Source organism: Pleurodeles waltl, chromosome 7 (assembly GCF_031143425.1).
Source record: "Pleurodeles waltl isolate 20211129_DDA chromosome 7, aPleWal1.hap1.20221129, whole genome shotgun sequence".
Taxonomy (NCBI): Eukaryota; Metazoa; Chordata; class Amphibia; order Caudata; family Salamandridae; genus Pleurodeles; species Pleurodeles waltl.
The window spans coordinates 901,874,808-901,902,198 of record NC_090446.1 but is presented as its reverse complement, the minus strand read 5'-3'; the positions used below and the strand labels follow the sequence as shown (position 1 = coordinate 901,902,198).

Below are 27,391 nucleotides of genomic sequence, written 5' to 3'. Positions count from 1 at the left end.
AACATCTCTTTTCATGCTCATTCCGCTCATCAGGTCATTCCCAGCCGAATTACCTTCATTGTTACTGATGAACATACATATATAGCACAGTAGTCTTACTAAGGTATAACTTAGAATCAAGTGGAAGTCCGCCTGTCATATTTACTAGGATTTCTACTCTTCTAAAACCTGTAAGAGAGACCTATACCCACCCAACATGTCTTACTTTTGAAGGGGCCTAGGAATTTCGTATCCAACTTTGAAAAAAGAAAATGCCTCACCATGTTTGAATGCCTTCTGACCCTCATTTATATTGTTTCAAAGTTTAACATTTGTGCCAAGCCTGCTAACCATGTAGTTTCTCTATATGTTACTGTGCCTCATATTTGCAGCCGGTTCACTAGGTGACTGAGTCCATGAGCACACCACCATCCTTTGCTTCAGGAATGTTATATATATATATATATATATATATATATATATATATATATATATATATATATATATATATAGAGTGAATGCCTAGCAAATTGTGATGTGATATCACCCCGTACCTTTTTGACGTATGTTCAGTGCCTGACAGGCAGTTACCCTTTAACACTCTTTGAAACTATCCTTGGTTTTATTTCTAGAACTATCCATCTGGCAACCAACTGTATTGTTATTGTTGTTGGCATACAAGCGTTCTGATCTCTTGTCAGACTATTACTTTTTTGTTTTTCCTTGCTCACAAAACCATGTATTCGCTTTTGTTAAAGTCTGGCATTAAGTTAGTGAAGTCAGTCGCCAAACTGCTTTTGTTACAGGTTCTGTTACTCGTTCTGTTAATCATTGTAGCTGTTACTTTATTTCTGTAAATGGTGGAATTCTTGAGTTTCTTGGATGCCTCAAAATTAATTCTGCTGTCACAGTCAATATGCGTAGTAGCCTTTTAAAAATGTCACCAGAGGACTCTACTACTAGCCCTACCCATTGGACAACTGTGTTTGAGCAAAAATACAGCATAACTACAAGTTAGTCCTAATTTATATATGGTAACAATGAACTGGGCAATGACCACATGTAAAGAAATGGCTCCCTGTTGCAGTTACCCCCCACTTTTTGCCTGATACTGATGCTGACTTGACTGAGAAGTGTGCTGGGACCCTGCTAACCAGGCCCCAGCACCAGTGTTCCTTCACCTAAAATGTACCATTGTATCCACAATTGGCACACCCTGGCATTCAGATAAGTCCCTTGTAACTGGTACTTCTAGTACCAAGGGCCCTGATGCCAAGGAAGGTCTCTAAGGGCTGCAGCATGTCTTATGCCACCCTAGAGACCCCTCACTCAGCACAGACACACTGCTTACAAGCCTGTGTGTGCTAGTGAGAACAAAATGAGTAAGTCGACATGGCACTCCCCTCAGGGTGCCATGCCAGCCTCTCACTGCCTATGCAGTATAGGTAAGACACCCCTCTAGCAGGCCTTACAGCCCTAAGGCAGGGTGCACTATACCATAGGTGAGGGTACCAGTGCATGAGCACTGTGCCCCTACAGTGTCTAAACAAAACCTTAGACATTGTAAGTGCAGGGTAGCCATAAGAGTATATGGTCTGGGAGTTTGTCAAACACGAACTCCACAGCACCATAATGGCTACACTGAAAACTGGGAAGTTTGGTATCAAACTTCTCAGCACAATAAATGCACACTGATGCCAGTGTACATTTTATTGTAAAATACACCCCAGAGGGCACCTTAGAGGTGCCCCCTGAAACTTAACCGACTATCTGTGTAGGCTGACTAGTTTTAGCAGCCTGCCACAAACCGAGACATGTTGCTGGCCCCATGGGGAGAGTGCCTTTGTCACTCTGAGGCCAGTAACAAAGCCTGCACTGGGTGGAGATGCTAACACCTCCCCCAGGCAGGAATTGTCACACCTGGCGGTGAGCCTCAAAGGCTCACCTCCTTTGTGCCAACCCAGCAGGACACTCCAGCTAGTGGAGTTGCCCGCCCCCTCCGGCCAGGCCCCACTTTTGGCGGCAAGGCCGGAGAAAATAATGAGAAAAACAAGGAGGAGTCACTGGCCAGTCAGGACAGCCCCTAAGGTGTCCTGAGCTGAGGTGACTCTAACTTTTAGAAATCCTCCATCTTGCAGATGGAGGATTCCCCCAATAGGGTTAGGATTGTGACCCCCTCCCCTTGGGAGGAGGCACAAAAAGGGTGTACCCACCCTCAGGGCTAGTAGCCATTGGCTACTAACCCCCCAGACCTAAACACGCCCTTAAATTTAGTATTTAAGGGCTACCCTGAACCCTAGAAAATTAGATTCCTGCAACTACAAGAAGAAGGACTGCCTAGCTGAAAACCCCTGCAGAGGAAGACCAGAAGACGACAACTGCCTTGGCTCCAGAAACTCACCGGCCTGTCTCCTGCCTTCCAAAGATCCTGCTCCAGCGACGCCTTCCAAAGGGACCAGCGACCTCGACATCCTCGGAGGACTGCCCCTGCTTCGAAAAGACAAGAAACTCCCGAGGACAGCGGACCTGCTCCAAGAAAAGCTGCAACTTTGTTTCCAGCAGCTTTAAAGAACCCTGCAAGCTCCCCGCAAGAAGCGTGAGACTTGCAACACTGCACCCGGCGACCCCGACTCGGCTGGTGGCGATCCAACACCTCAGGAGGGACCCCAGGACTACTCTAAGACTGTGAGTACAAAAACCTGTCCCCCCTGAGCCCCCACAGCGCCGCCTGCAGAGGGAATCCCGAGGCTTCCCCCTGACCGCGACTCTTTGAATCCTAAGTCCCGACACCTGGGAGAGACCCTGCACCCGCAGCCCCCAGGACCAGCAGGACCGAACTTTCACTGGAGGAGTGACCCCCAGGAGTCCCTCTCCCTCGACCAAGTGGAGGTTTCCCCGAGGAACCCCCCCCTTGCCTGCCTGCAGCGCTGAAGAGATCCCTAGATCTCCCATTGACTTCCATTACAAACCCGACGCTTGTTTCTACACTACACCCGGCCGCCCCCGCGCCGCTGAGGGTGAAATTTCTGTGTGGGCTTGTGTCCCCCCCGGTGCCCTACAAAACCCCCCTGGTCTGCCCTCCGAAGACGCGGGTACTTACCTGCAAGCAGACCGGAACCGGGGCACCCCCTTCTCTCCATTCTAGCCTATGTGTTTTGGGCACCACTTTGAACTCTGCACCTGACCGGCCCTGAGCTGCTGGTGTGGTGACTTTGGGGTTGCTCTGAACCCCCAACGGTGGGCTACCTTGGACCAAGAACTAAGCCCTGTAAGTGTCTTACTTACCTGGTTAACCTAACAAATACTTACCTCCCCTAGGAACTGTGAAAATTGCACTAAGTGTCCACTTTTAAAACAGCTATTTGTGAATAACTTGAAAAGTATACATGCAATTTTGATGATTTGAAGTTCCTAAAGTACTTACCTGCAATACCTTTCGAATGAGATATTACATGTAGAATTTGAACCTGTGGTCCTTAAAATAAACTAAGAAAAGATATTTTTCTATATAAAAACCTATTGGCTGGATTTGTCTCTGAGTGTGTGTACCTCATTTATTGTCTATGTGTATGTACAACAAATGCTTAACACTACTCCTTGGATAAGCCTACTGCTCGACCACACTACCACAAAATAGAGCATTAGTATTATCTATTTTTACCACTATTTTACCTCTAAGGGGAACCCTTGGACTCTGTGCATGCTATTCCTTACTTTGAAATAGCACATACAGAGCCAACTTCCTACATTGGTGGATCAGCGGTGGGGTACAAGACTTTGCATTTGCTGGACTACTCAGCCAATACCTGATCACACGACAAATTCCAAAATTGTCATTAGAAATTCATTTTTGCAATTTGAAATTTTTCTAAATTCTTAAAAGTCCTGCTAGGGCCTTGTGTGTTAAGTCCCTGTTTAGCATTGTCTTTTAGAGTTTAAAAGTTTGTTAAAGGTTTGAAATTAGATTCTAGAAACAGTTTTAGATTCTTTAAAAAGTCTTCCAACTTTTAGCAAAATAATGTCTGATACAGAGATGAATGTGGTGGAACTCGACACCACACCTTACCTCCATCTTAAGATGAGGGAGCTAAGGTCTCTCTGTAATATAAAGAAAATAACCATTGGCTCCAGACCTACCAAAATTCAGCTCCAGGAGCTGTTGGCAGAGTTTGAAAAAGCCAACCCCTCTGAGGATGACTTCACAGAGGAAGAAATTAGTGACTTGGAGGGCAATTCCCCCCTTCCAGTCCTAAATAGGGAGACCAGGGCCTCTCAAGCCCTGTCTCCAAAAATGATAGTCAGAAATGTTGCTTCCCTCACAGGAGGGTCCAGCATTTCTGAAATCACTGAGGATGCTCTCAGTGAGGATGACCCCCTGTTAGCCAGGATGGTCAAAAGATTGGCTTTGGAAAAGCAGCTCCTAGCCATAGAAAGGGAAAGAAAAGAGATGGGCCTAGGTCCCATCAATGGTGGCAGCAACTTAAATAGGGTCAGAGATTCTCCTGACATCCTAAAAATCCCCAAAGGGATTGTAACAAAATATGAAGATGGTGATGACATCATCAAATGGTTCACAGCTTTTGAGAGGGCTTGTGTAACCAGAAAAGTGAACAGATCTCACTGGGGTGCTCTCCTTTGGGAAATGTTCACTGGAAAGTGTAGGGATAGACTCCTCACACTCTCTGGAAAAGATGCAGAATCTTATGACCTCATGAAGGGTACCCTGATTGAGGGCTTTGGATTCTCCACTGAGGAGTATAGAATTAGGTTCAGGGGGGCTCAAAAATCCTCGAGCCAGACCTGGGTTGATTTTGTAGACTACTCAGTAAAAACACTAGATGGTTGGTTAACTGGAAATGAAGTGTGTGACTATGTTGGGCTTTATAATTTGTTTATGAAAGAACACATTTTAAGTAACTGCTTCAATGAAAAGTTGCATCAGTATCTGGTAGACCTAGGTCCAATTTCTCCCCAAGAATTGTGAAAGAAGGCAGACCACTGGGTCAAGACTAGGGTAACCAAAACTTCCACTGGGGGTGACCAAAAGAAAGGGGTTACAAAAACTCCCCAGGAGAAAGTGGGTAACACTAGAAACCAAGAAAAAGAGTCCTCTGTAGGCCCCCAAAAACCAGAACAGGTGGGTGGGCCCCAGGACACAACCCAAAACAAAGGTGGGTACCAGGGTAAGAACTGGGATGCCACTAAGGCATGGTGCCACAACTGTAAACAGTCTGGGCACCACACCAAGGACACTTCTTGTCCCAAAAACAAACCCCAGAACAAAATTCCTGGGGTAACCAGTGTAGCCATGGGAGATGACTCCTCAGATGAGGAGGTCTTCCTAGCCTTCAACTGGAAACAGGGCCCAACAGGTGAGTTGGAGATTCCAGAGGGAAGCAGACACTTCCACCACCTACTGGTGAATGGAATCCCAACCACTGCCCTGAGAGACACTTGTGCCAGTCACACTATTGTGCATGACAGGCTGGTGCTCTCAAACCAGTACATCCCAGGTGAGACTGCCAGGGTAAGAGTTAGCCTAGACAGGGTCACTAAGAGGCCTGTGGCTTTAGTGCCCATAGAAGTGGGTGGCACTCTTAGCTGGAGAAGGGTAGTAGTCAGTACAGACCTCCCCCTTGATTGTCTCCTTGGAAATGACTACCCAGAGGTTAGTCAGAGCTCAAGAGAGGAACTGGTCCAGTGCCAGTCCTCTCCCAAGGATTCTGGAAGTCCTGCCTCTGCAGTAAATGCAAGCAGGCCCCAGAAGAAGAAGAAAAGAAAACAGAGTAGGAAGGGTGGACAACCTTTAGCCAAGGTTACAGCAAGCCAAGGAGATTCTGCTCCAGTAGGGGAGAACTCCAAAAATGGCCCTGATAAAGTCCAACCTGACCCACAAGAAGTCCTGGCTAGTCAGGCAACTGTTAAACCTGAGTGGGTGGCTCCTCAGCTAACAGAAGAAAGAGTGGAAGAAGGGTGTTTACTACAAGATGTGGTAACCCCCCACTCCAATACAGCAGACAGGCAACCTGAACCCAAAGAAGCCTGTAACTTAGCCCCTTCCCTTTTAGGTGAAGAGCTAAAGGTGTGGTTCTGGGCACTGACAGCTGTCAGTGGCCTCTGCTGGGTGTTAGCCTTTGTGGCTGCACTATCCTTGGCATGGTGGTCAGACCCCATGCCAAATAGCAAGTTAGGCCCCCTGACCCTGTTGGTCATGGTGGGGTTACTCCAGCTCTGGGTAACCTCTTTGGGTAAGCTAGGGATGACCCTGGCTAAGATAAGATTAGCAGAGGTGGATACCTCTAAACCCAAAATAAAAAGAATGGGTGGAGACATTGAAGAAGCAGACAAGAGGCAATTCAGACTAGGTCCTATCACTGTGGAAGTGGGTCAGTTCCCCAAAGGGAATGACCTGAACAGAAGGATGTAAGGCAGAGTAGGCCCTGCAACTAACCAGCCTATTTCTCCTACTCTTCCTCGCCTGACAGACTAGGAAGACTCTCCCAGCTTGGGCTGAGTCTCCTGGCCTGTGGGCTGGGGGGGGCTTGTGTAAAGAAATGGCTCCCTGTTGCAGTTACCCCCCACTTTTTGCCTGATACTGATGCTGACTTGACTGAGAAGTGTGCTGGGACCCTGCTAACCAGGCCCCAGCACCAGTGTTCCTTCACCTAAAATGTACCATTGTATCCACAATTGGCACACCCTGGCATTCAGATAAGTCCCTTGTAACTGGTACTTCTAGTACCAAGGGCCCTGATGCCAAGGAAGGTCTCTAAGGGCTGCAGCATGTCTTATGCCACCCTAGAGACCCCTCACTCAGCACAGACACACTGCTTACAAGCCTGTGTGTGCTAGTGAGAACAAAATGAGTAAGTCGACATGGCACTCCCCTCAGGGTGCCATGCCAGCCTCTCACTGCCTATGCAGTATAGGTAAGACACCCCTCTAGCAGGCCTTACAGCCCTAAGGCAGGGTGCACTATACCATAGGTGAGGGTACCAGTGCATGAGCACTGTGCCCCTACAGTGTCTAAACAAAACCTTAGACATTGTAAGTGCAGGGTAGCCATAAGAGTATATGGTCTGGGAGTTTGTCAAACACGAACTCCACAGCACCATAATGGCTACACTGAAAACTGGGAAGTTTGGTATCAAACTTCTCAGCACAATAAATGCACACTGATGCCAGTGTACATTTTATTGTAAAATACACCCCAGAGGGCACCTTAGAGGTGCCCCCTGAAACTTAACCGACTATCTGTGTAGGCTGACTAGTTTTAGCAGCCTGCCACAAACCGAGACATGTTGCTGGCCCCATGGGGAGAGTGCCTTTGTCACTCTGAGGCCAGTAACAAAGCCTGCACTGGGTGGAGATGCTAACACCTCCCCCAGGCAGGAATTGTCACACCTGGCGGTGAGCCTCAAAGGCTCACCTCCTTTGTGCCAACCCAGCAGGACACTCCAGCTAGTGGAGTTGCCCGCCCCCTCCGGCCAGGCCCCACTTTTGGCGGCAAGGCCGGAGAAAATAATGAGAAAAACAAGGAGGAGTCACTGGCCAGTCAGGACAGCCCCTAAGGTGTCCTGAGCTGAGGTGACTCTAACTTTTAGAAATCCTCCATCTTGCAGATGGAGGATTCCCCCAATAGGGTTAGGATTGTGACCCCCTCCCCTTGGGAGGAGGCACAAAAAGGGTGTACCCACCCTCAGGGCTAGTAGCCATTGGCTACTAACCCCCCAGACCTAAACACGCCCTTAAATTTAGTATTTAAGGGCTACCCTGAACCCTAGAAAATTAGATTCCTGCAACTACAAGAAGAAGGACTGCCTAGCTGAAAACCCCTGCAGAGGAAGACCAGAATACGACAACTGCCTTGGCTCCAGAAACTCACCGGCCTGTCTCCTGCCTTCCAAAGATCCTGCTCCAGCGACGCCTTCCAAAGGGACCAGCGACCTCGACATCCTCGGAGGACTGCCCCTGCTTCGAAAAGACAAGAAACTCCCGAGGACAGCGGACCTGCTCCAAGAAAAGCTGCAACTTTGTTTCCAGCAGCTTTAAAGAACCCTGCAAGCTCCCCGCAAGAAGCGTGAGACTTGCAACACTGCACCCGGCGACCCCGACTCGGCTGGTGGCGATCCAACACCTCAGGAGGGACCCCAGGACTACTCTAAGACTGTGAGTACAAAAACCTGCCCCCCCTGAGCCCCCACAGCGCCGCCTGCAGAGGGAATCCCGAGGCTTCCCCCTGACCGCGACTCTTTGAATCCTAAGTCCCGACACCTGGGAGAGACCCTGCACCCGCAGCCCCCAGGACCAGCAGGACCGAACTTTCACTGGAGGAGTGACCCCCAGGAGTCCCTCTCCCTCGACCAAGTGGAGGTTTCCCCGAGGAACCCCCCCCTTGCCTGCCTGCAGCGCTGAAGAGATCCCTAGATCTCCCATTGACTTCCATTACAAACCCGACGCTTGTTTCTACACTACACCCGGCCGCCCCCGCGCTGCTGAGGGTGAAATTTCTGTGTGGGCTTGTGTCCCCCCCGGTGCCCTACAAAACCCCCCTGGTCTGCCCTCCGAAGACGCGGGTACTTACCTGCAAGCAGACCGGAACCGGGGCACCCCCTTCTCTCCATTCTAGCCTATGTGTTTTGGGCACCACTTTGAACTCTGCACCTGACCGGCCCTGAGCTGCTGGTGTGGTGACTTTGGGGTTGCTCTGAACCCCCAACGGTGGGCTACGTTGGACCAAGAACTAAGCCCTGTAAGTGTCTTACTTACCTGGTTAACCTAACAAATACTTACCTCCCCTAGGAACTGTGAAAATTGCACTGTGTCCACTTTTAAAACAGCTATTTGTGAATAACTTGAAAAGTATACATGCAATTTTGATGATTTGAAGTTCCTAAAGTACTTACCTGCAATACCTTTCGAATGAGATATTACATGTAGAATTTGAACCTGTGGTCCTTAAAATAAACTAAGAAAAGATATTTTTCTATATAAAAACCTATTGGCTGGATTTGTCTCTGAGTGTGTGTACCTCATTTATTGTCTATGTGTATGTACAACAAATGCTTAACACTACTCCTTGGATAAGCCTACTGCTCGACCACACTACCACAAAATAGAGCATTAGTATTATCTATTTTTACCACTATTTTACCTCTAAGGGGAACCCTTGGACTCTGTGCATGCTATTCCTTACTTTGAAATAGCACATACAGAGCCAACTTCCTACACCACATCATTGTCCCTTTCAAATTCATGGGTTTTCCGTTTTCATTTTATTTACTTTTTTTAATTTTCCTTCTTCTTCATTACCCCCTAGCTGTTTTAAGGAACAATGAAACAAAAAGCCAGAAGAATGCACACTTTCATATTTGTGTACACATTTGTATGGTGAATGTTCGTAAACACATACATCTTACAGAGATGAAGTCATGTCTTTGTAGTGAAGATTTACATCTCACTCCACAGGAAAGCTGATTTTGTATCTTCTATCCTTAATAACTTTCTCCTCCCCCCTGACCTAGCCAAAGCAAACCTAGAGAACCAAAATGTACAGGCGATTTGGGGGGTGGGCGGTGTTAATCTGAGTGTGTGCCAAATTTGAAACAGATTGGTCAAATGGTTAAAAAATTAGAAAGGAGGGTTTCCGTTTTTCTTTAGAATGGGATTTCAAATATGAAATCTGCCCCTAACTCTTAGACCGCTGAATGGATAGTCATCAAAAGTATATGGCCCTTCAGTCATTTTGTGCCTTTTCTTCATTTGGTGAAAACCTGTTCTGCTATTTTGGATAAAGATGATAAATCTGAGTGTCCAGTGTGTATGTCAAGCTATTGCTAAATTGGAAAAAGACCACAAACACTCAAATGTGCTTATTGAACCTATTGGAGTCTAACGTGTGCGTACTAGACTTTGTATATGTGCACTGCACATACACAAGTGTTTTCCTCCCAGTATTTGCAAACATAGGGAGGAAAACAATGCAAAACAAAAGGAAAAATGGCAGAAAAACAAAAAGCAGCAGTGGACGGCTAAGCCGGCTTACCTATGAATATCTCTTCCCTGCCTTTTTGACAGGCACTGGAGAGATTTAAAAAAGAAACTTTGCCTGGCCAGGATCACTGGGGCTAGATACATGTTTCTTCTACCTTGCCCAAGGGTGTAAGGAGTTAATGAAATCCTCCACCCCTCTTGCTTGCCTAAGGACCTCCATTCTGTCCCACCAATACAAAGAGTGGAAATTAGTCTGGTGGAGATGTTTTTCTGCTTTTAGTGCTTTGGCATCTACAGGAGGTTCAATACTGTTTCATGAGTCTGGTAATAGTCTAAAGCTTGGGGCCTATTAGAGATACACATTTCTAGCCCATAGTACCTGCATCATTTAAGTAGTAGAACAACTGCGGTCCATAATCTGGCACACATTTCTCATACAGGGTACCATTTATCAAGCACCTGGTCTTTCAGCTAACAATGTTTTCCAGGTACTGAGAGAAAATTCAGAACATACAGGTTAGTAATCATTCTTCTCCTAGTCACCCAGTGTCCTTTCTGATTTTTTCCTGTACCCTGATCAGCACACTCTTACCTGTAGAAAAAAGGATCCCTTTTTAATGTACATACTGGTAAAAACATTACCACCAACTGTACTCTAGATTTTTACTACTGTGGCTAACTTCACTCGTTTTCTAGTTCTTTTACACAGTAACATCTTTTATTGCCACATAGTTAATCTTCAGCCCTCTGTTCAATGCACATTATTCTTCATGATAAGCCAGAGTTTCCAAAGAAAATACATTTCTAACTATATGGCACACATGCAGAATGGGAGACCATTTTGGTAGAGTATCTGTCAACTCCTAGAATATATCCCCATTATCTGAATGCCACATGCACCCTAACTGTAAGTGCAGACATCTCCCTACCTGTTGGAGGTCTATGCTGAGGTGTTGGAAGCGGGCTCTCTTCCCGCTTCCTTGCGGGAGGCGCTGATCGTTACAATACTTAAGCCAGGCAAGGATCCTTGTAGCTGCGATTCGTACCGCCCGCTCGCCACGATTAATGTTGACAATAAAATCTTGGCCAAGTTCATTGCGCTCCGGTTGCAGCCGTTGATGTCGCGGTTGGTGCTCCCGGATCAGTCTGGCTTTGTGCCGGGGCGATCGACGGCGCACAATTTACGCACGTTCTTCGCGGTGCTGGGTGGCCTCACGGCGGAAGATGAGGCTGCTGCAGTGTTTTTGGATGCGACAAAGGCGTTTGATTCCCTGTCCTGGCCCTATTTGTTAACGCTGCTGGGCAGGGTTGGTATGAGTGCACGCTTTATAGGGTTGATCCACTTGCTATATACGGATCCGGTTGCGAGGCTCCGGTTGAACGGATGCATATCGGACCCCTTCCCTGTGGCCCGGGGAACTTGTCAGGGGTGCCCTCTAGCCCCGCTCCTTTTCGCTATCGCGATGGAGCCGCTGGCCGCCTTTTTGCGGCAACATCATAACCACAGGGGGCTGCAGTTTAGGCAGCGCCTGATTTTGGGCTCAATGTTTGCGGATGATATTGCACTGTATATGTGGGAGCCGAGTGGGAATCTGGATATTTTGCTCTCTGAGGTTGTCAGTTTCGGTACCTTTTCTGGCATAGTGATGAACTGGTCCAAGTCAGTGGTGCTGCCTCGTGCTAGTAGTACGGCGCGCTTCCCGTCGCGTTATCCTGTTGAGAGGGCCCAGTTCGCTATCTGGGTGTATGGCTCAGTTGAGACCTTTTGGCTTGCTAATTATGGTAGGTTGGTGGCCTGGTTGGAGGACAGGCTGGAGGTGTGGCGCTCCCTGCCGCTTTCGCTGATTGGGCGCATTGGCACTGCCAAGATGGTTGTCTTACCCAAATTTCTGTATCTCTTTGTTAACCTTCCGCTGTTGCTGCCCATGAGTTTCCTGCGGAGGCTTCGATCGGCTTTGGTGCGGCTGGTGTGGGCAGGCGGGCAGCCTAGGATCACGTGGGAGAAGCTGACGCTGCCGTTTGAGCTGGGGGGGCTTGCCGCCCCTGATCTGGAGCTGTATTATTACTGCGCTCAAGCCCATTTTGCATACTTTTGGATTCGCCCGGTGCGATATCTACCTCATCTTGCGGCTGAGAGTGATGCGGTGTGGCCAGACTGGGTGCCGAGGGTGCTTGGATGTATGACCCGGATTCGCCCCAGGGGAGTGGCCACCGTTGCGTGCACTTCTGGGGCTTGGGCCGCTCTGCTGCGTCAGTCGGATGGATGTGAGCCCTTTGCGCCCATGATGCCGGTGTTGGATGTTGCAGATGAAAGAATGTCCAGCGACTGCGGGATTTTTTTACTGCTTCCGGGTTGTCTCTGCTGGGGGATTGGTTTGTGAATGAGCGTTTGTGGTCGCCAGAGGAGGCGCTAAGTGATGGAGCTGATAATGTGTTGCATAGGTTGTATTTGTTGCGGGTATACGCGATGCTGCGGGCGCGATTTACTGGTCTTCCGACTATGCCTCAAACTTGTCAGACGCTTGAGCTACTGTGGCGCGCCCAGTCCCCGCGTCAGCTTATTACTAAATTGTATAGGTGAATGCAGGAGCAGCGGCGGGCGGTGGTGGAGGCTGCGATGGTTAAATGGGAGAGGAATGCGGGGGAGGAGATTACTGATGCTATGTGGAGAAGCTGCTGTCCGCACATGAGAGCGCTGTTGCCAAGCTATAGACTGCGGCTCAGACACTTTACATTCTTACATCGCTTATATTATACCTCCCACAGTCTATGGGCTATGGGGTTGCGCGACGATGCGCGCTGCCTTGCTCCAGATGCTGATTTTCTGCACTTGCCGTGGACTTGTGGTGAGGTGCGCGTCTTTTGGGGAGAAGTGATGCGTGCGAAAGCCGGCATGACTGGCTTGAATCGGCCTTTCTCTCCTGTGGTGGCGTTGCTGGGCTTGCTGGACGGGGTGCCGTGGAGTGGAGATGTCTCGTGGGTATGTTGTTTTTGCTGGCGAAGAGTAGAGTGGTGGTCTGCTGGGGGCGGGGCAGGGCTCCGCGGAAGGTAGATTGGCTGCGTGATGCCGCATTCTGTCAGGAGCAGCTGTCCATCTTTTGGGAGATGGCCCCAGCGTGTTCTCGCCCTAGAGAGATTTGGGTGCCTTTCCGCTCCTTCTTGGAATCCACTGGTAAAATTGAGAGAGTCTTTACGGTGTGTGCGAGGTCACGTGCATGACTGTTTAGATTGGGTACTGCTCCCACACGTATGGGGAATACTGTTTGGTGGACGATCCTGCTGTGTGTGTCTGCTCGGCCACCTTCATCCTTCTGCTGTTGTCATTGCTGTTAGTTTATCCCCCAAGTACTTCTGTATTTAGATTTCCCCTGGGGGTGTGCTTCATGTTGTTCCTATTGGCATGTATATGGGATGGTACTTGAACTTAGGGCTTCGACCTCGCTGGGTTCCTTGTTTCCTCAGACTCTGCTTTTCGTTATCCCGGCTCTTATTGTGCGCACACTTATGGACTCCTTGTGTTATATCTGGAGGTCTTGGGGCTGTTGTTGTTGGTTTATGCAAATTTGTATAAATAAATAAATAAAAAAAAACTAAGTGCAGACATTTGGGGTTTATAAAAGTGTGACACAGCTGATATTTCAGTCAAGTGACTTGTTAGACTCAAACAAGAAACTTTGGAGCTCTATTTCTACCCATTTTATCTGACAAGAATTTAACAAGTCAGTACTCTGCCTGACTGGATTTTATATCACATTTACCATAATGTAATCCTTTAACCAAAAACTGGTATTGGCAGTCAAATTATTTTTTGTGCAACTCTTCTATGTCTTTCTCACAACCAGTTTATCACACATTAGTTTCCATGATACAATCAAATTGTTTGGTTCAATGGCATCTGTCGCTGTAGATACACATGGTATGCATGAGCTCGCCATCTGGTGTTGGGTCGGAGTGTTACAAGTTGTTTTTCTTCGAAGAAGTGTTTTCGAGTCACGGGACCGAGTGACTCCTCCTTCTGTGCTCATTGCGCATGGGCGTCGACTCCATCTTCGATTGTTTTCTTTCCGCCATCGGGTTCGGACGTGTTCCTGTCGCTCCGGGTTTCGGAACGGAAAGATAGCTGAAAACGGAAGATTTTCGACGGTATCGTTGCGATCCGGTTCGAGATAGACACATACGACGACGCGTTGAACATCGAAGCGCTTCGGTGCCCTTCGGGGTAGATTTCGGCACCCCGTCGGGGCCTAGTCGGCCCGACCGCGTGGAGAACAACGCCGATGGAACGGACCCCGTTTCGATTCTGCCCCGAATGCCACAACAAATATCCTTATACAGACCTACACTCGGTCTGTAACCTGTGCCTGTCACCCGAGCACAGCGAAGAATCCTGTGAGGCCTGTCGGGCGTTCCGGTCCCGAAAAACTCTGCGCGACCGTCGAGCGAGAAGACTGCAGATGGCGTCCACGCCAAAGGAGCGTCGACAGTTCGAGACAGAAGAGGAACAGGAGGAATCCTTTTCCATCCAGGATTCAGACTCCGACGAGCTAGACTCTACAAAAACTGTGAGTAAGACGTCGAGATCAGAACTTAAAAAAGGAAAGAAGGCCCAGGGGACGCCACTGCCAACCGGCCATGGCTCCACCCAAATTCTCGGTGACCAACAATCGGCACCGAAAAAGGCCCATTCAGTGTCGAGATCGTCCGACTTCGGTCGAGACACCGGCACGCAGCCTCCTCGGGAGCGAGAGAGTGCTAAACAGAAGCATCGACACCGAGAGTTCGGTGTCGACACGGATCGACGCCGAGACAGTGGCGCCGAAGACCATAGAGGCCAAGAATTTTCGGCACAGAAAAAGAGGAAGGTTACCTCGGAGCCGAAAAAAACAATCAACAGGGTTTTCGGAGCCGAAAAAAGCGACATCAGACCCTGTTTCAGGCTCCTATACTGAAGAGCATTCTATGTCTTCACAAATGAAGAAACATAGATTTGAACAAGAACTGCAATCCACTGACGTGGATCACATGCAAAAGCGTATCTTTATTCAGCAGGGGACTGGGAAGATCAGTACCCTTCCACCTGTCAAACGAAAGAGAACGCTTCAGTTTACTCCTCAGCAACAAACAGCACAAAAGGTAACACCTCCTCCCTCGCCTCCACCTGTAACTCCGGCTTCACCAACTTACACCCCGTCACATTCGCCAGCTCACACCGCCATGAGCCACGATGACCAAGATCAGGATGTGTGGGACTTGTACGACGCACCAGTGTCTGATAACAGCCCAGACACATACCCAACTAGGCCATCACCACCGGAAGACAGCACAGCCTACTCACAAGTGGTGGCTAGAGCAGCACTATTCCATAATGTGGAACTACACTCTGAACAAGTAGAGGATGATTTTTTATTTAACACCCTCTCCTCAACCCACAGCTCCTACCAAAGCCTGCCGATGCTCCCAGGCATGCTACGCCATGCAAAGGACATTTTCAAGGAGCCAGTTAATAGTAGGGCAGTGACGCCTAGGGTGGACAAAAAGTATAAGGCGCCTCCTACGGACCCTGTATTCATCACCGCTCAGCTGCCACCAGATTCTGTGGTGGTAGGGGCTGCCAGAAAACGGGCAAATTCACACACTTCTGGGGATGCACCTCCCCCAGATAAAGAAAGCAGGAAGTTCGATGCAGCCGGGAAGAGGGTTGCGGTCCAAGCAGCAAACCAGTGGCGCATCGCAAATTCACAAGCGCTGCTAGCGCGATACGACAGAGCCCACTGGGATGAGATGCAGCATCTCATTGAACATCTCCCAAAAGATCTGCAAAAAAGAGCAAAACAGGTTGTTGAGGAGGGTCAAAACATTTCCAACAATCAAATACGCTCCTCCATGGATGCAGCAGACACGGCCGCAAGGACCATTAATACGTCGGTTACCATCCGTAGGCACGCATGGCTCAGAACGTCTGGATTCAAGCCAGAAATTCAGCAGGCAGTGCTTAACATGCCAGTAAATGAAAAACTTCTGTTCGGTCCGGAGGTCGACACAGCCATAGAAAAGCTCAAGAAGGACACTGACACTGCCAAGGCCATGGGCGCACTCTACTCCCCGCAGAGCAGAGGATCTTATAACACCTTCCGCAAAACACCTTTTAGAGGAGGGTTTCGGGGTCAGGCCACACAAGCTAGCACCTCACAGTCCGCACCGCCCACCTACCAGGGACAGTACAGGGGAGGTTTTCGGGGCCAGTATAGAGGGGGGCAATTCCCTAGGAATAGGGGAAGATTTCAAAGCCCCAAAACCACTTCCAACAAGCAGTGACTCACACGTCACTCACCCCTCCCACACAACACCAGTGGGGGGGAGGATACGTCAATATTACGAAGCATGGGACAAAATAACTACAGACACATGGGTCCTAGCAATTATCCAACATGGTTATTGCATAGAATTCCTGCAATTCCCTCCAGACATACCACCAAAATCACAAAATTTATCAAAATACCATTCACAGCTTCTAGAGATAGAAGTTCAAGCACTACTGCAAAAAAATGCAATAGAATTAGTACCAAGCACACAAATAAACACAGGAGTTTATTCACTGTACTTCTTGATACCAAAAAAGGACGAAACACTGAGACCAATTCTAGACCTCAGAGTAGTAAACACATTCATCAAATCAGACCACTTTCACATGGTCACACTACAAGAAGTGTTACCATTGCTCAAAAAACACAACTACATGACAACCCTAGACCTCAAGGACGCATATTTCCATATACCAATACATCAATCACACAGGAAATATCTAAGGTTTGTATTCAAAGGAATACATTACCAATTCAAAGTATTGCCTTTTGGTTTAACAACCGCTCCAAGAGTATTCACAAAATGCCTAGCAGTAGTCGCTGCACACATCAGAAGGCAGCAAATACATGTGTTCCCGTATCTAGACGACTGGCTAATCAAAACCAGTTCGCTCACACAATGCTCAAACCACACAAATCAAGTCATACAAACACTCTACAAACTAGGGTTCACCGTCAACTTTGCAAAATCAAACATTCTGCCAAGCAAAGTACAGCAATATCTAGGAGCCATAATAGACACGACAAAAGGAGTAGCAACGCCAACTCCACAAAGGATCCACAATTTCAACAGGGTCATTCAACACATGTCTCCAAACCAAACAATACAAGCAAGAACAATACTACAGCTCCTAGGCATGATGTCCTCATGCATAGCCATTGTCCCAAACGCAAGACTGCACATGAGGCCCTTACAACAGTGCCTAGCCTCACAGTGGTCTCAAGCACAGGGTCACCTTCTAGATCTGGTGTTGCTAGACCGCCAAACTTACCTCTCGCTTCTATGGTGGAACAGTATAAATTTAAACATAGGGCGGCCTTTCCAAGACCCAGTGCCACAGTACGTAATAACAACAGATGCTTCCATGACAGGGTGGGGAGCACATCTCAATCAACACAACATAAGAGGACAATGGAACATACATCAAACAAAACTGCATATAAATCATCTAGAATTATTAGCAGTTTTTCAAGCACTAAAAGCTTTCCAACCAATCATAACCCACAAATACATCCTTGTCAAAACAGACAACATGACAACGATGTATTATCTAAACAAACAAGGAGGAACACATTCAACGCAGTTAAGCTTGTTAGCTCAAAAAATATGGAAGTGGGCAATCCACCATCAAATTGGTCTAATAGCACAGTTTATTCCGGGGATCCAGAATCAGCTGGCAGACAATCTCTCTCGAGATCACCAGCAAGTCCACGAATGGGAAATCCACCCACAGATTCTGAACACCTACTTCACACTCTGGGGAACACCACAAATAGACTTATTTGCAACAAAAGAGAACGCAAAATGCCAAAACTTCGCGTCCAGATACCCACACAAGCAATCCCAAGGCAATGCCCTATGGATGAACTGGTCAGGAATATTTGCTTACGCTTTTCCTCCTCTCCCTCTCCTTCCTTACCTAGTAAACAAATTGAGTCAAAACAAACTCAAACTCATTTTAATAGCACCAACTTGGGCAAGACAACCCTGGTACACAACACTGCTAGATCTGTCTGTAGTACCACACATCAAACTGCCCAACAAACCAGATCTGTTAACGCAACACAACCAACAGATCAGACACCCGGACCCAGCATCGCTGAATCTAGCAATCTGGCTCCTGAAATCCTAGAATTCGGACACTTACAACTTAGCCAAGAGTGTATGGAAGTCATAAAGCAGGCCAGAAGGCCATCCACTAGACACTGCTACGCAAGTAAGTGGAAAAGATTTGTTTGGTACTGCCATCATAATCAGATACAACCACTAGACGCAACTCCAAAACATATAGTAAATTACTTGCTCCATTTACAAAAAGCAAAGCTAGCCTTCTCTTCTATTAAAATACACCTTGCAGCAATATCTGCATACCTGCAAACTACCTATTCAACTTCCTTGTATAGGATACCAGTTATCAAAGCATTCATAGAAGGGCTTAAAAGAATTATACCACCAAGAACACCACCTGTTCCTTCATGGAACCTAAACGTGGTTCTAACAAGACTCATGGGCCCACCTTTCGAACCCATGCACTCTTGCGGAATACAATTCCTAACCTGGAAAGTTGCCTTTCTCATCGCCATTACATCTCTAAGAAGAGTAATTGAAATTCAAGCGTTCACAACACAAGAGCCTTTTATACAAATACATAAAAATAAGGTCGTCCTACGACCTAATCCAAAATTTTTACCAAAAGTTATTTCACCATTCCATCTAAATCAAACGGTAGAACTACCAGTTTTTTTCCCACAGCCAGATTCTGTGGCTGAAAGAGCACTACATACATTAGATGTCAAGAGAGCATTAATGTACTACATTGACAGAACAAAAAACATCAGAAAAACTAAACAGCTATTTATTGCATTCCAAAAACCTCATGCAGGTAACCCAATATCAAAACAAGGTATAGCCAGATGGATAGTTAAATGCATCCAAATCTGCTACCTTAAAGCAAAAAGACAACTGCCCATTACTCCCAGGGCACATTCAACAAGGAAAAAAGGTGCTTCAATGGCCTTTTTAGGAAACATCCCAATGCAGGAAATATGTAAGGCAGCCACTTGGTCTACGCCTCACACATTCACCAAACACTACTGTATAGATGTGCTATCCGCACAACAAGCTACAGTAGGTCAAGCTGTATTAAGAACTCTATTTCAGACAACTTCTACTCCTACAGGCTAAACCACCGCTTATGGGGAACTAACTGCTTACTAGTCTATGCATACCATGTGTATCTACAGCGACAGATGCCATCGAACTGAAAATGTCACTTACCCAGTGTACATCTGTTCGTGGCATCAGTCGCTGAGATTCACATGGACCCACCCACCTCCCCGGAAGCCTGTAGCAGTTCAGAAGTTACCTTCAATTTTGTACATTTGTATATATATTATTTAATCCTTTAATAGGTACCTACTTACATTTTTCATTGCGCGGGCACTATTACTATAGTACAACTCCTACCTCACCCTCTGCGGGGAAAACAATCGAAGATGGAGTCGACGACCATGCGCAATGAGCACAGAAGGAGGAGTCACTCGGTCCCGTGACTCGAAAACACTTCTTCGAAGAAAAACAACTTGTAACACTCCGACCCAACACCAGATGGCGAGCTCATGCATACCATGTGAATCTCAGCGACTGATGCCACGAACAGATGTACACTGGGTAAGTGACATTTTCATTCTATTGCACAAATAAAACTGTGATCTCAGCTGTGTTAAATCAACTCCCTTTTACTTTTTGGAATCCTAGCTGCCTATCTGTATTACAGTCCTGCTTATGTAATGCCGGTGAATAACAAGCCTTTCCAGCTTACAAACATTAAACTCTGTACGTAACATAGCAGAAAATGGGGTGTCATTCTCTGAGTAGTATGGAATAAGTCTGGCAGTACTCTTTGGAAAAGCACTGTCATGTATAAATGTGTCAGCTGTCCAAACTAAATGTATTTCCTCCCAGGAAAGAAGAAAAAAAAAAATATATCACCTGGGGCTCAAATAAGAGCTGGAGGGGGGCCACGCAGCCCCCTTGAGGAGCCAAACATGGCCCTACTACCTGAGGGGCCCACCCTTCAGGAGGTAGCTGTTTGCTTTTGCTTGGTGCTGACAGCTCCCACAAAGCAAACATAACTTCACTTTCTGCAAGCGGAAGCTGTTAAACAGCTCATGCGTTTAGACAGCGGAATTTTATCTGTTTCCCTGCACACAAACGTGTGCAGGGAAACGGAGGAAAACATTGTTCCCGCAAGCAGGGAGCTGCTATCTAAAGCACCTTGCGGGAGCAATGCCGGCTCTGGCTCCGGCAGGACAGGGGGAGCCAGCTAGGACCGTAAGAGCCTTGAGGCTTCCCTCTTGGTGCTGTCACCAAGCATCTTGCTTGTATGACACTTTGAAGTCATTCTGTGAAGAGACCATTGAAATAACGTAGAATGACTTCAAAGCGACACACAAGCAATATGTTTGGCTCGAATGTTATACTTACATTTTGAAGCACAGCATAACAGAGTAATGTCTGGCCTACTGCTCTTGGACTGTCAGTCGGTTCCAGGTTAAAATCCTGGTATCTCATGGCAGTGTGTCTGTTTTGACTGTTAAATATTCTTAGTGATGGATTATTTACGTCTTTTGGCCATCAAAATCTTTGGGTTGGATGTCATATCTATGTCGGGAAACTGCATAGTAAAGAGTCACCTGTGCCCTAGATTTTAAAGACTCAGGCCCTCACTGTGAAGTTTGAGGGTTCCAGTCCAGGTGTGTCAGTAGTCACATTCCTGCTTTAATTACTTAACAAATTCAAATATTTAAGGTATATACTAAAATGTGACCACACTCTTTTTACTTGACAGAATACATTTTTCTTTTCAATATGTCCTAAAATATCTCATTCTAAGAATATCATCCATCTAAGTTTAGAAAAACTCTCTGTCACTCTGTCAAAATCTTCCTCTAAATGTCTCTCTCTCGCTCTCTCTTTCACTTTCTTTCTCTCTCTCTTACACTTTCCCTCTCTCTCACTTTCCCTCTCAATCTTCCATCCCCCAATGGAAGAGAGAGCCGGAGGCCGTGCGTGGCACATGGTTGGGTGTTTATATGAGGTTGGCTGCAGGGCCTGGCCCTTCAGCCAACCCCTGCCACTGAAGGCCATGCATGGCACAGGATTGGGTGGTTATAGGGTGTTGGCCGCAGGCCCTGCAACTAACTCCTGCTGTGCACGGCCAAAGGGCATGCCTGGCGGTGGTTAAATTAACGTATAGTAATTAAAATGACTTCACGTTAAAAAACCAAAACCTAGAAATTCACTGAAAAAACAAAGGTTACAGGGACGTTATTGTTAGGAAATAGAATTAAAAAGCCATAAAAAATCACTTAAAAACCAACAGTTACAGGGACGGTAAAGTTAGGCTCATATTTTAAACATACAAAACCATACAAATTCACCTGTTAGTTATCTCAAGTAACTATAACTCGCGCCCTAAGGTAACTATAACTCGCACCCTCGCCATGCACTGCTAATTACCTCACAAATTACAGCACTTTTGACATCTTTGATAACATCATTGATAATATCAATGTAATATTTGCAGTTAAAACTTTCCACACAAAAAACGGCATTGTGGGGGTGCGAGTCAGTTACTTGAGTTAACTGTAACAGGTGAATTTCTTTGGTTTTGTATGTTTAAAATGTGAGCCTATCTATAATGTTCCTGTAATCTTTGTTTTATTTAAGTGACTTTCTATGGTTTAAAAAAAAATATATTATTTCCCTACTATAGTGTGTGTGTGTGTGTGTGTTTTAAATGAGCACAACCACTGAATTTCCCCAGTTATAGTTATCTCAAATAACTATAACCTGTGCCCCACCATGCACAATGTTGTTTTCAATTATGTTATGTAAGATGTTGCACTGACGTTATCAATGATGCCATAGAACATGTAAGAGGCGTCATCTCTGTAGTATTTAGCAGGATAAGACGAGGCCGAGATGGTTAGATTATCCCTACCCTGCCACCTATACATCTTTTTGATCTTTTTTTTATTCAGAACAGGTGACTGTGTCCCTGTCCTAAAATGGTTGCAGCCACATCTTTGTTAATGTGGTGGCAGCCAACCAGATCTTACTTATTGGTCTACTAAATAATGGATCGTCCATCGCGTAAAATATACAATTAGTATTGCAACCGAAATTCTCAAACTACTAAATGGGTTTACTCCAAATCACAAAAAGCATGTTTCTGGATAAGATTTAGCTTTCTGCAAAATTTGTTGTAATTCCGTAAAGCTGTTTGACTGTAATTGTGTCTAATTTTCCCTGTGGAAAATTGCTTATGGAGAATGTGTTATGGGACCCATCCTGTTTTCTTGGCTCCCACTTGACCGATCACCCTGAAACCTTTCAAGAAAGCTGTGTAGGTGGACATGACTTTTTTCTTTTTTCTTTTGGGAACGTTTTGTGAAGATTAATCAAACGGCACCAAAGTTGTGAGCAAACTAAAAAATGCTTTTCCTATGGAAACTAGTCCTAACTATAACCACTCAGTGGCGACTGCCACACAGTAAAATATATATGTGTGTTTGTGTGTATGTGTGTGTTTGCTTCCTGCTCATCCTTCCCTTCTGTCTTTATCTTTCAGTCTCACCCAATTTATCACTAATACTTCAGGCGCACAACGGTGGAAGGTGTTGTTTACATCAAGGTCCACTTCTCATCCTGTACCATTTCACAGAGTCAGGAATGTTGATTCACTCATTTGTAGCCTTCGGAACCTTGGACCCCTCAGGATAAGCCTGAGAGAAGCCCCGGGCAGCATTGGAAATGTGGGTCAATACAGGAGCTGCCTGTACAAATGCTTCTACCTGGTTATATGTAAATAACAATAAATGGGAACCTGCTCTCCTGGTATGAAAGCTTGTCTCTAATGTCCTTGTTACAGGCAACTTTTGATGTATCTAGTGATCTGTAAAAAATAAATTATGTAGCTGCTCAGATTATAATTAATTATCACAGTTGACTTACATTACAATGCTAACCTTGTTTTTCCTTTCTCTCAAACAGGTACCTTGATAATGTTGTTAACCGGCAAAGTGTTTCCCCTCCTATTCCACACCTGCATGCTTTGCTCACCAGCGGTGATGAACCACCACCAGAGATTGACATCTTTGAACTCATAAAGGCCTCCTATGAGGTAAGACCAAGAGGGTGAGAGGAGCTAAAGGGACACCGTGTGAGCTAGTGACAGAAGTTAGAGTTTTTCTATGCCTTAGTTTATAGAAGGTTCATGAAGAGCACTGTGATAGTTATGTATTTATTTTTCCAAATCTAAAGTGCATCTGCTCCCCGGGAGAGTGTCCTTTCACTGCTGTCTGTCGTTGTCTACTAGTTTGTTACTGATAGAAAAACCAGGCCAACATCTGCCTTATTCTGTGGGATTGGCTTTTCGTTAGTAGTCTTTTATATTTTACATTTTTTTCAATCTATATTTAAAATGTTTTGCATGCTCCATTAAATGGTCTCCATTGCAGATAGAGGCAGTTTATTGAGATTCTACATTGAACACCGCCTAAAAAGAGTCTTGGCATGGTGCTGAAATAATACCGATCTATAAAAAGGGTGATACAGGGTTGCCTGTAAATTATCGACCAATTAGCCTTATTGATATCCTTCAGAAGACGTTTGCCAAACAAGTCTTAGTGAGGCTTACTGACTGGATTCAAGACCAGCAAATTTTATCTCCTTTACAGGCTGGGTTTCGGCCCAAAACTAATACTATGGACCAAGTTTTCAGGCTGTCATTACTGTTCTGGAAGTATGTCACCTTATCTAAGCAAAAACTCTATGTGGCTTTCGTAGACTTAAGATCTGCATTTGATCTTGTCCCAAGAGAGAAACTGTGGGAAGTATTGTACAAAATTGGTATCCCAGGGAACTTAGTGCATTTAATCCAAAGATTACATGAAAAAACATTTGCACAAGTAAGATGGGGCAATCAGGGGGAACTCACAGACAAAATAGACATCAAGAGAGGAGTGCGCCAGGGTTGCGTTCTTGCCCCAACGCTATTTACACTGTTCATCAATGAGGTGGTGCAAGTCGTGTCCAATTGTCAAAATGATGCCCCATCTTTGAATCACCATAAAATTCCAATTTTGTTATTTGCCGATGATTCTCTCTTGATCTCCAGAACCCCTATGGGCCTCCAGGTACTCATGGACAAGTTCAGTTCGTTTTGCGGTGACTACGGTCTGGAACTTAACCATAGCAAAACTAAACTCATGACTTTGGGTTGTGGCCCCACTAAGAGATATTCAATATTTCACAATGGAACGCCCCTAGGTTTGGTAAACTCTATAGATTACTTGGGGGTGAGAATTAGCAACAATCTGCATTGGGGGGCCCAAATCGACAAAAGTTTGGCTCGCCTGGTACAGTCATCTGGAGCCATTCTTCGTTTTCATAAGTCTACTTCTGAGAGAGTGATTACTCCAATTATTAAAATTTATAGAGCAAAGGCACAAAGTGCTGCGGTCTATGGGGCAGAAATTTGGGGGTCCTCAAACACTGGCAGGCTTGCAGTGGGGGTAAACAATTTCGTGAGGTCTACTTTGGCCTGCCCTCGCAGTACCCCACTGCTGCCATTGTTCTGGGACCTTGGCCTTTCACGCATCACAGATGTAGTTGCCCTACGACCTCTGGTTTTTTGGGTCCGTGTTTGGTCCACCCCTGAGTTATCTACATACAAGGAGTCTATCCAAGACATCTTGGATAGACCAAATGTATTCACCATTCCCTGGTTTAATCACATCTCTAAATGGTTTCACAAATTGGGTCTTAGTGAGCTATGGAGTCATCCAGAAAGTATAAGGAAGGAGCAGAAGAATCATCTGAAAACTGTATACTGGACTTACGTCAGGGAAAACTATCTGCTGTGCCCTACTCACGGCAGATTGACCTCACAATTTTTTGATTTTAAATGGTATCCATCTTTTGAATCTTTTATGGATATAATTCTTGACCCATTAAGTAAGAGTTTATATATCCAGTTCAGATATGGTTGTCTGCCTCTCAAATCATATGGCAGTAAGTGGAGTGCAACTACAAGATCTGATTTATGTCCGAGCTGTACCCATAATCCAGAATCCATTGTACATTTTATGTTTTTATGTCCTGCCTATTTGATTGCGCGTCGAAAGTGGTTACGGCCAGTGTGTAGAAATATGGGGGTAAGACATTGTATTGTTGCCTTAAGAATTCTGATGAGGGAAAGTTCCCCCCCCTTGCCCTGTGCGGTTAGTAAGTACATTACAGCTGCCTGGCATGTACGTATTAATCACTTGGGGAAAGTTGCTGATGCGGAACTTACTTCCAAATAAGGACAACATGAAAAACTGACAATGGAATGTTTTAGTCATCAAATTTTAACCACACACCTAGACTGGAACAATACCCCATGATTGATTTAAATGACAGTCAGTAGGAGATTAGGTGTTTGGTTTTTATGTGTTTTAAGGCCGTAAAGGATGTTCTTTTTTTATTCCTCTTATTTCCTTTTTAACTTAATTTTTACTTATCTTTTATCTTTCTACCGGTGGTTGTTTTGCTTTTAGGGTTGAAAGTAACCAATAAAGCTATGTATGTACAAATATAACTGTGGGAGAAAACAATTTTGCGAGGGCTTTGATAGTGTGCCCCCGAAGTATACCACTGATCCCAATGTTTCTTGATTTGGGGCTAAACCAAGTAGCTGATTTAATTTCCCTATGACCTCTATTATATTGGATAAGGATTTGGACCACCCTGAATTGGATTTATACAAAGCATCATTGCTTGACCTGCTAAAGAGACCAAATGCAGCTATTATTCCTTGGATTAAATATGTGTCCAATTGGTTTTGTATCTTGGGGTTCGGAGATTATTGGGAGAATCCCCAAAAATTAGTGAAATCCCATAAAACTGCTTTGAAATCAGCTTACTGGTCCAATGTATGGAACAATTATATTTGTTGTAAATCCCATGGTCGATTAACTAATCTTTTTATTGATTTTAAGTGGTTTCCGCAGTATGAATCCTATTTAGATATTATACTAGATTTACAGGGCAAAGGTTTATGTGCTAGATTCCGTTTTGGGTCCTTACCAATGTTGTCTTTAACTTGCAACTGGGGGCCAATCTCTACTTCAGATATATGTCCGGCTTGTGGCGGTGCCCCGGAAACAGTTGAACATTTTATGTTTTTTTGCCCAACATATTTTTTTCCACAGTCAAAATGGATTCGAAAAACCTGTAGGGAAATGGGGCTGAAAAATTGCAGTATAGCAATAAGGGTTTTAAAAAAAAGCCATAGATCAAATTAATTAATTTTAGCAGTCAGCAAGTTTTTAGTGGCAGCATGGCATATACGTGATCACCATTTTAATCAAGGACCCATGAAGCGTGCCCAGGCAGGATTTTAGATGAATACCTTGATATCATATGTATGTATTTATTTATGTTTTTTTTTTTAATAAAATTATTTAATTATTGTACAGATTATAAAATGAGTTGAAATTTTTCCTTTAATGTATGTGATGCTTTGATGGTTAATTGACCGAATAAAGCTTGATTTGATTTGAGATCACTCTCTTATGTGTGCCACATCCCAAATTATTTGATCATATTGGCTTGACTATATATTGTAGTCATGGAAGCCAACTACGCATCAATTGAGTAGTGTGAAATCACCAGGATGTTATTACCAGCCACTCCATTGTGAATCATGAAGTACAGAACCTCTTAACTCCACAGTTTTGCATAGGGTCTTGGCATAGATCCAAGTATACTTACTCTTGAATTAAATTTGACCTTTGTCATACACATATCAGCAAAAGTTTCCTACAGAAAGGTGCAGTTTTTTTTATAGGTATAGTGATGTTTGAGATGTCTCATGAAAGGTTTTTTGGTGCAAATAAGTTCCATGTTTAGTTGGGCTTTGAATTATTGTTTCTCTTATAATTCTTTTGTGACCTTTTTCTCTGTTTCTGCTTCTGGTTTTAGAAGTTCAGCAGTTTGCGGGCCGATGACATGGAACAGATGCGTTTTAAGCAGAGGCTGAAGGTCATCCAGTCTTTGGAGGACACCGCCAAGAGGAGTGTGGTAAGAAGTTCTAATTTTCAAAATCTTGTGTGCTGGGAGACACCTTAATTCTGGAACACGGACAATGAGCCTCTGTGCTAAAAGTGCTGTGTAACTGGCCCTGAATAAGGTGTATCAGTTCTGACACAAGCTGTTCTTTTCCGGATGTATAAACAGTTTTTCTTTTTTTTTGTTTTGCATCAAGAAGATAAGACCCATCTTGCAT

The 27,391-nt window shown here is 45.4% G+C and overlaps 1 protein-coding gene across 2 annotated transcripts in view; it reads left to right on the top strand.

Moving 5' to 3' along the window:
* Window positions 1–27,391, top strand: part of TBC1D9B (TBC1 domain family member 9B) — a 172,277-nt gene that overhangs the window by 87,247 nt on the left and 57,639 nt on the right. For both annotated transcript variants that reach the window (XM_069199510.1, XM_069199509.1), the window contains exons 13-14: window positions 23,113–23,242; window positions 27,088–27,186. In XM_069199510.1, coding sequence (XP_069055611.1) covers window positions 23,113–23,242; window positions 27,088–27,186 — 229 coding nt within the window. The remainder of the gene's footprint in view (window positions 1–23,112; window positions 23,243–27,087; window positions 27,187–27,391) is intronic.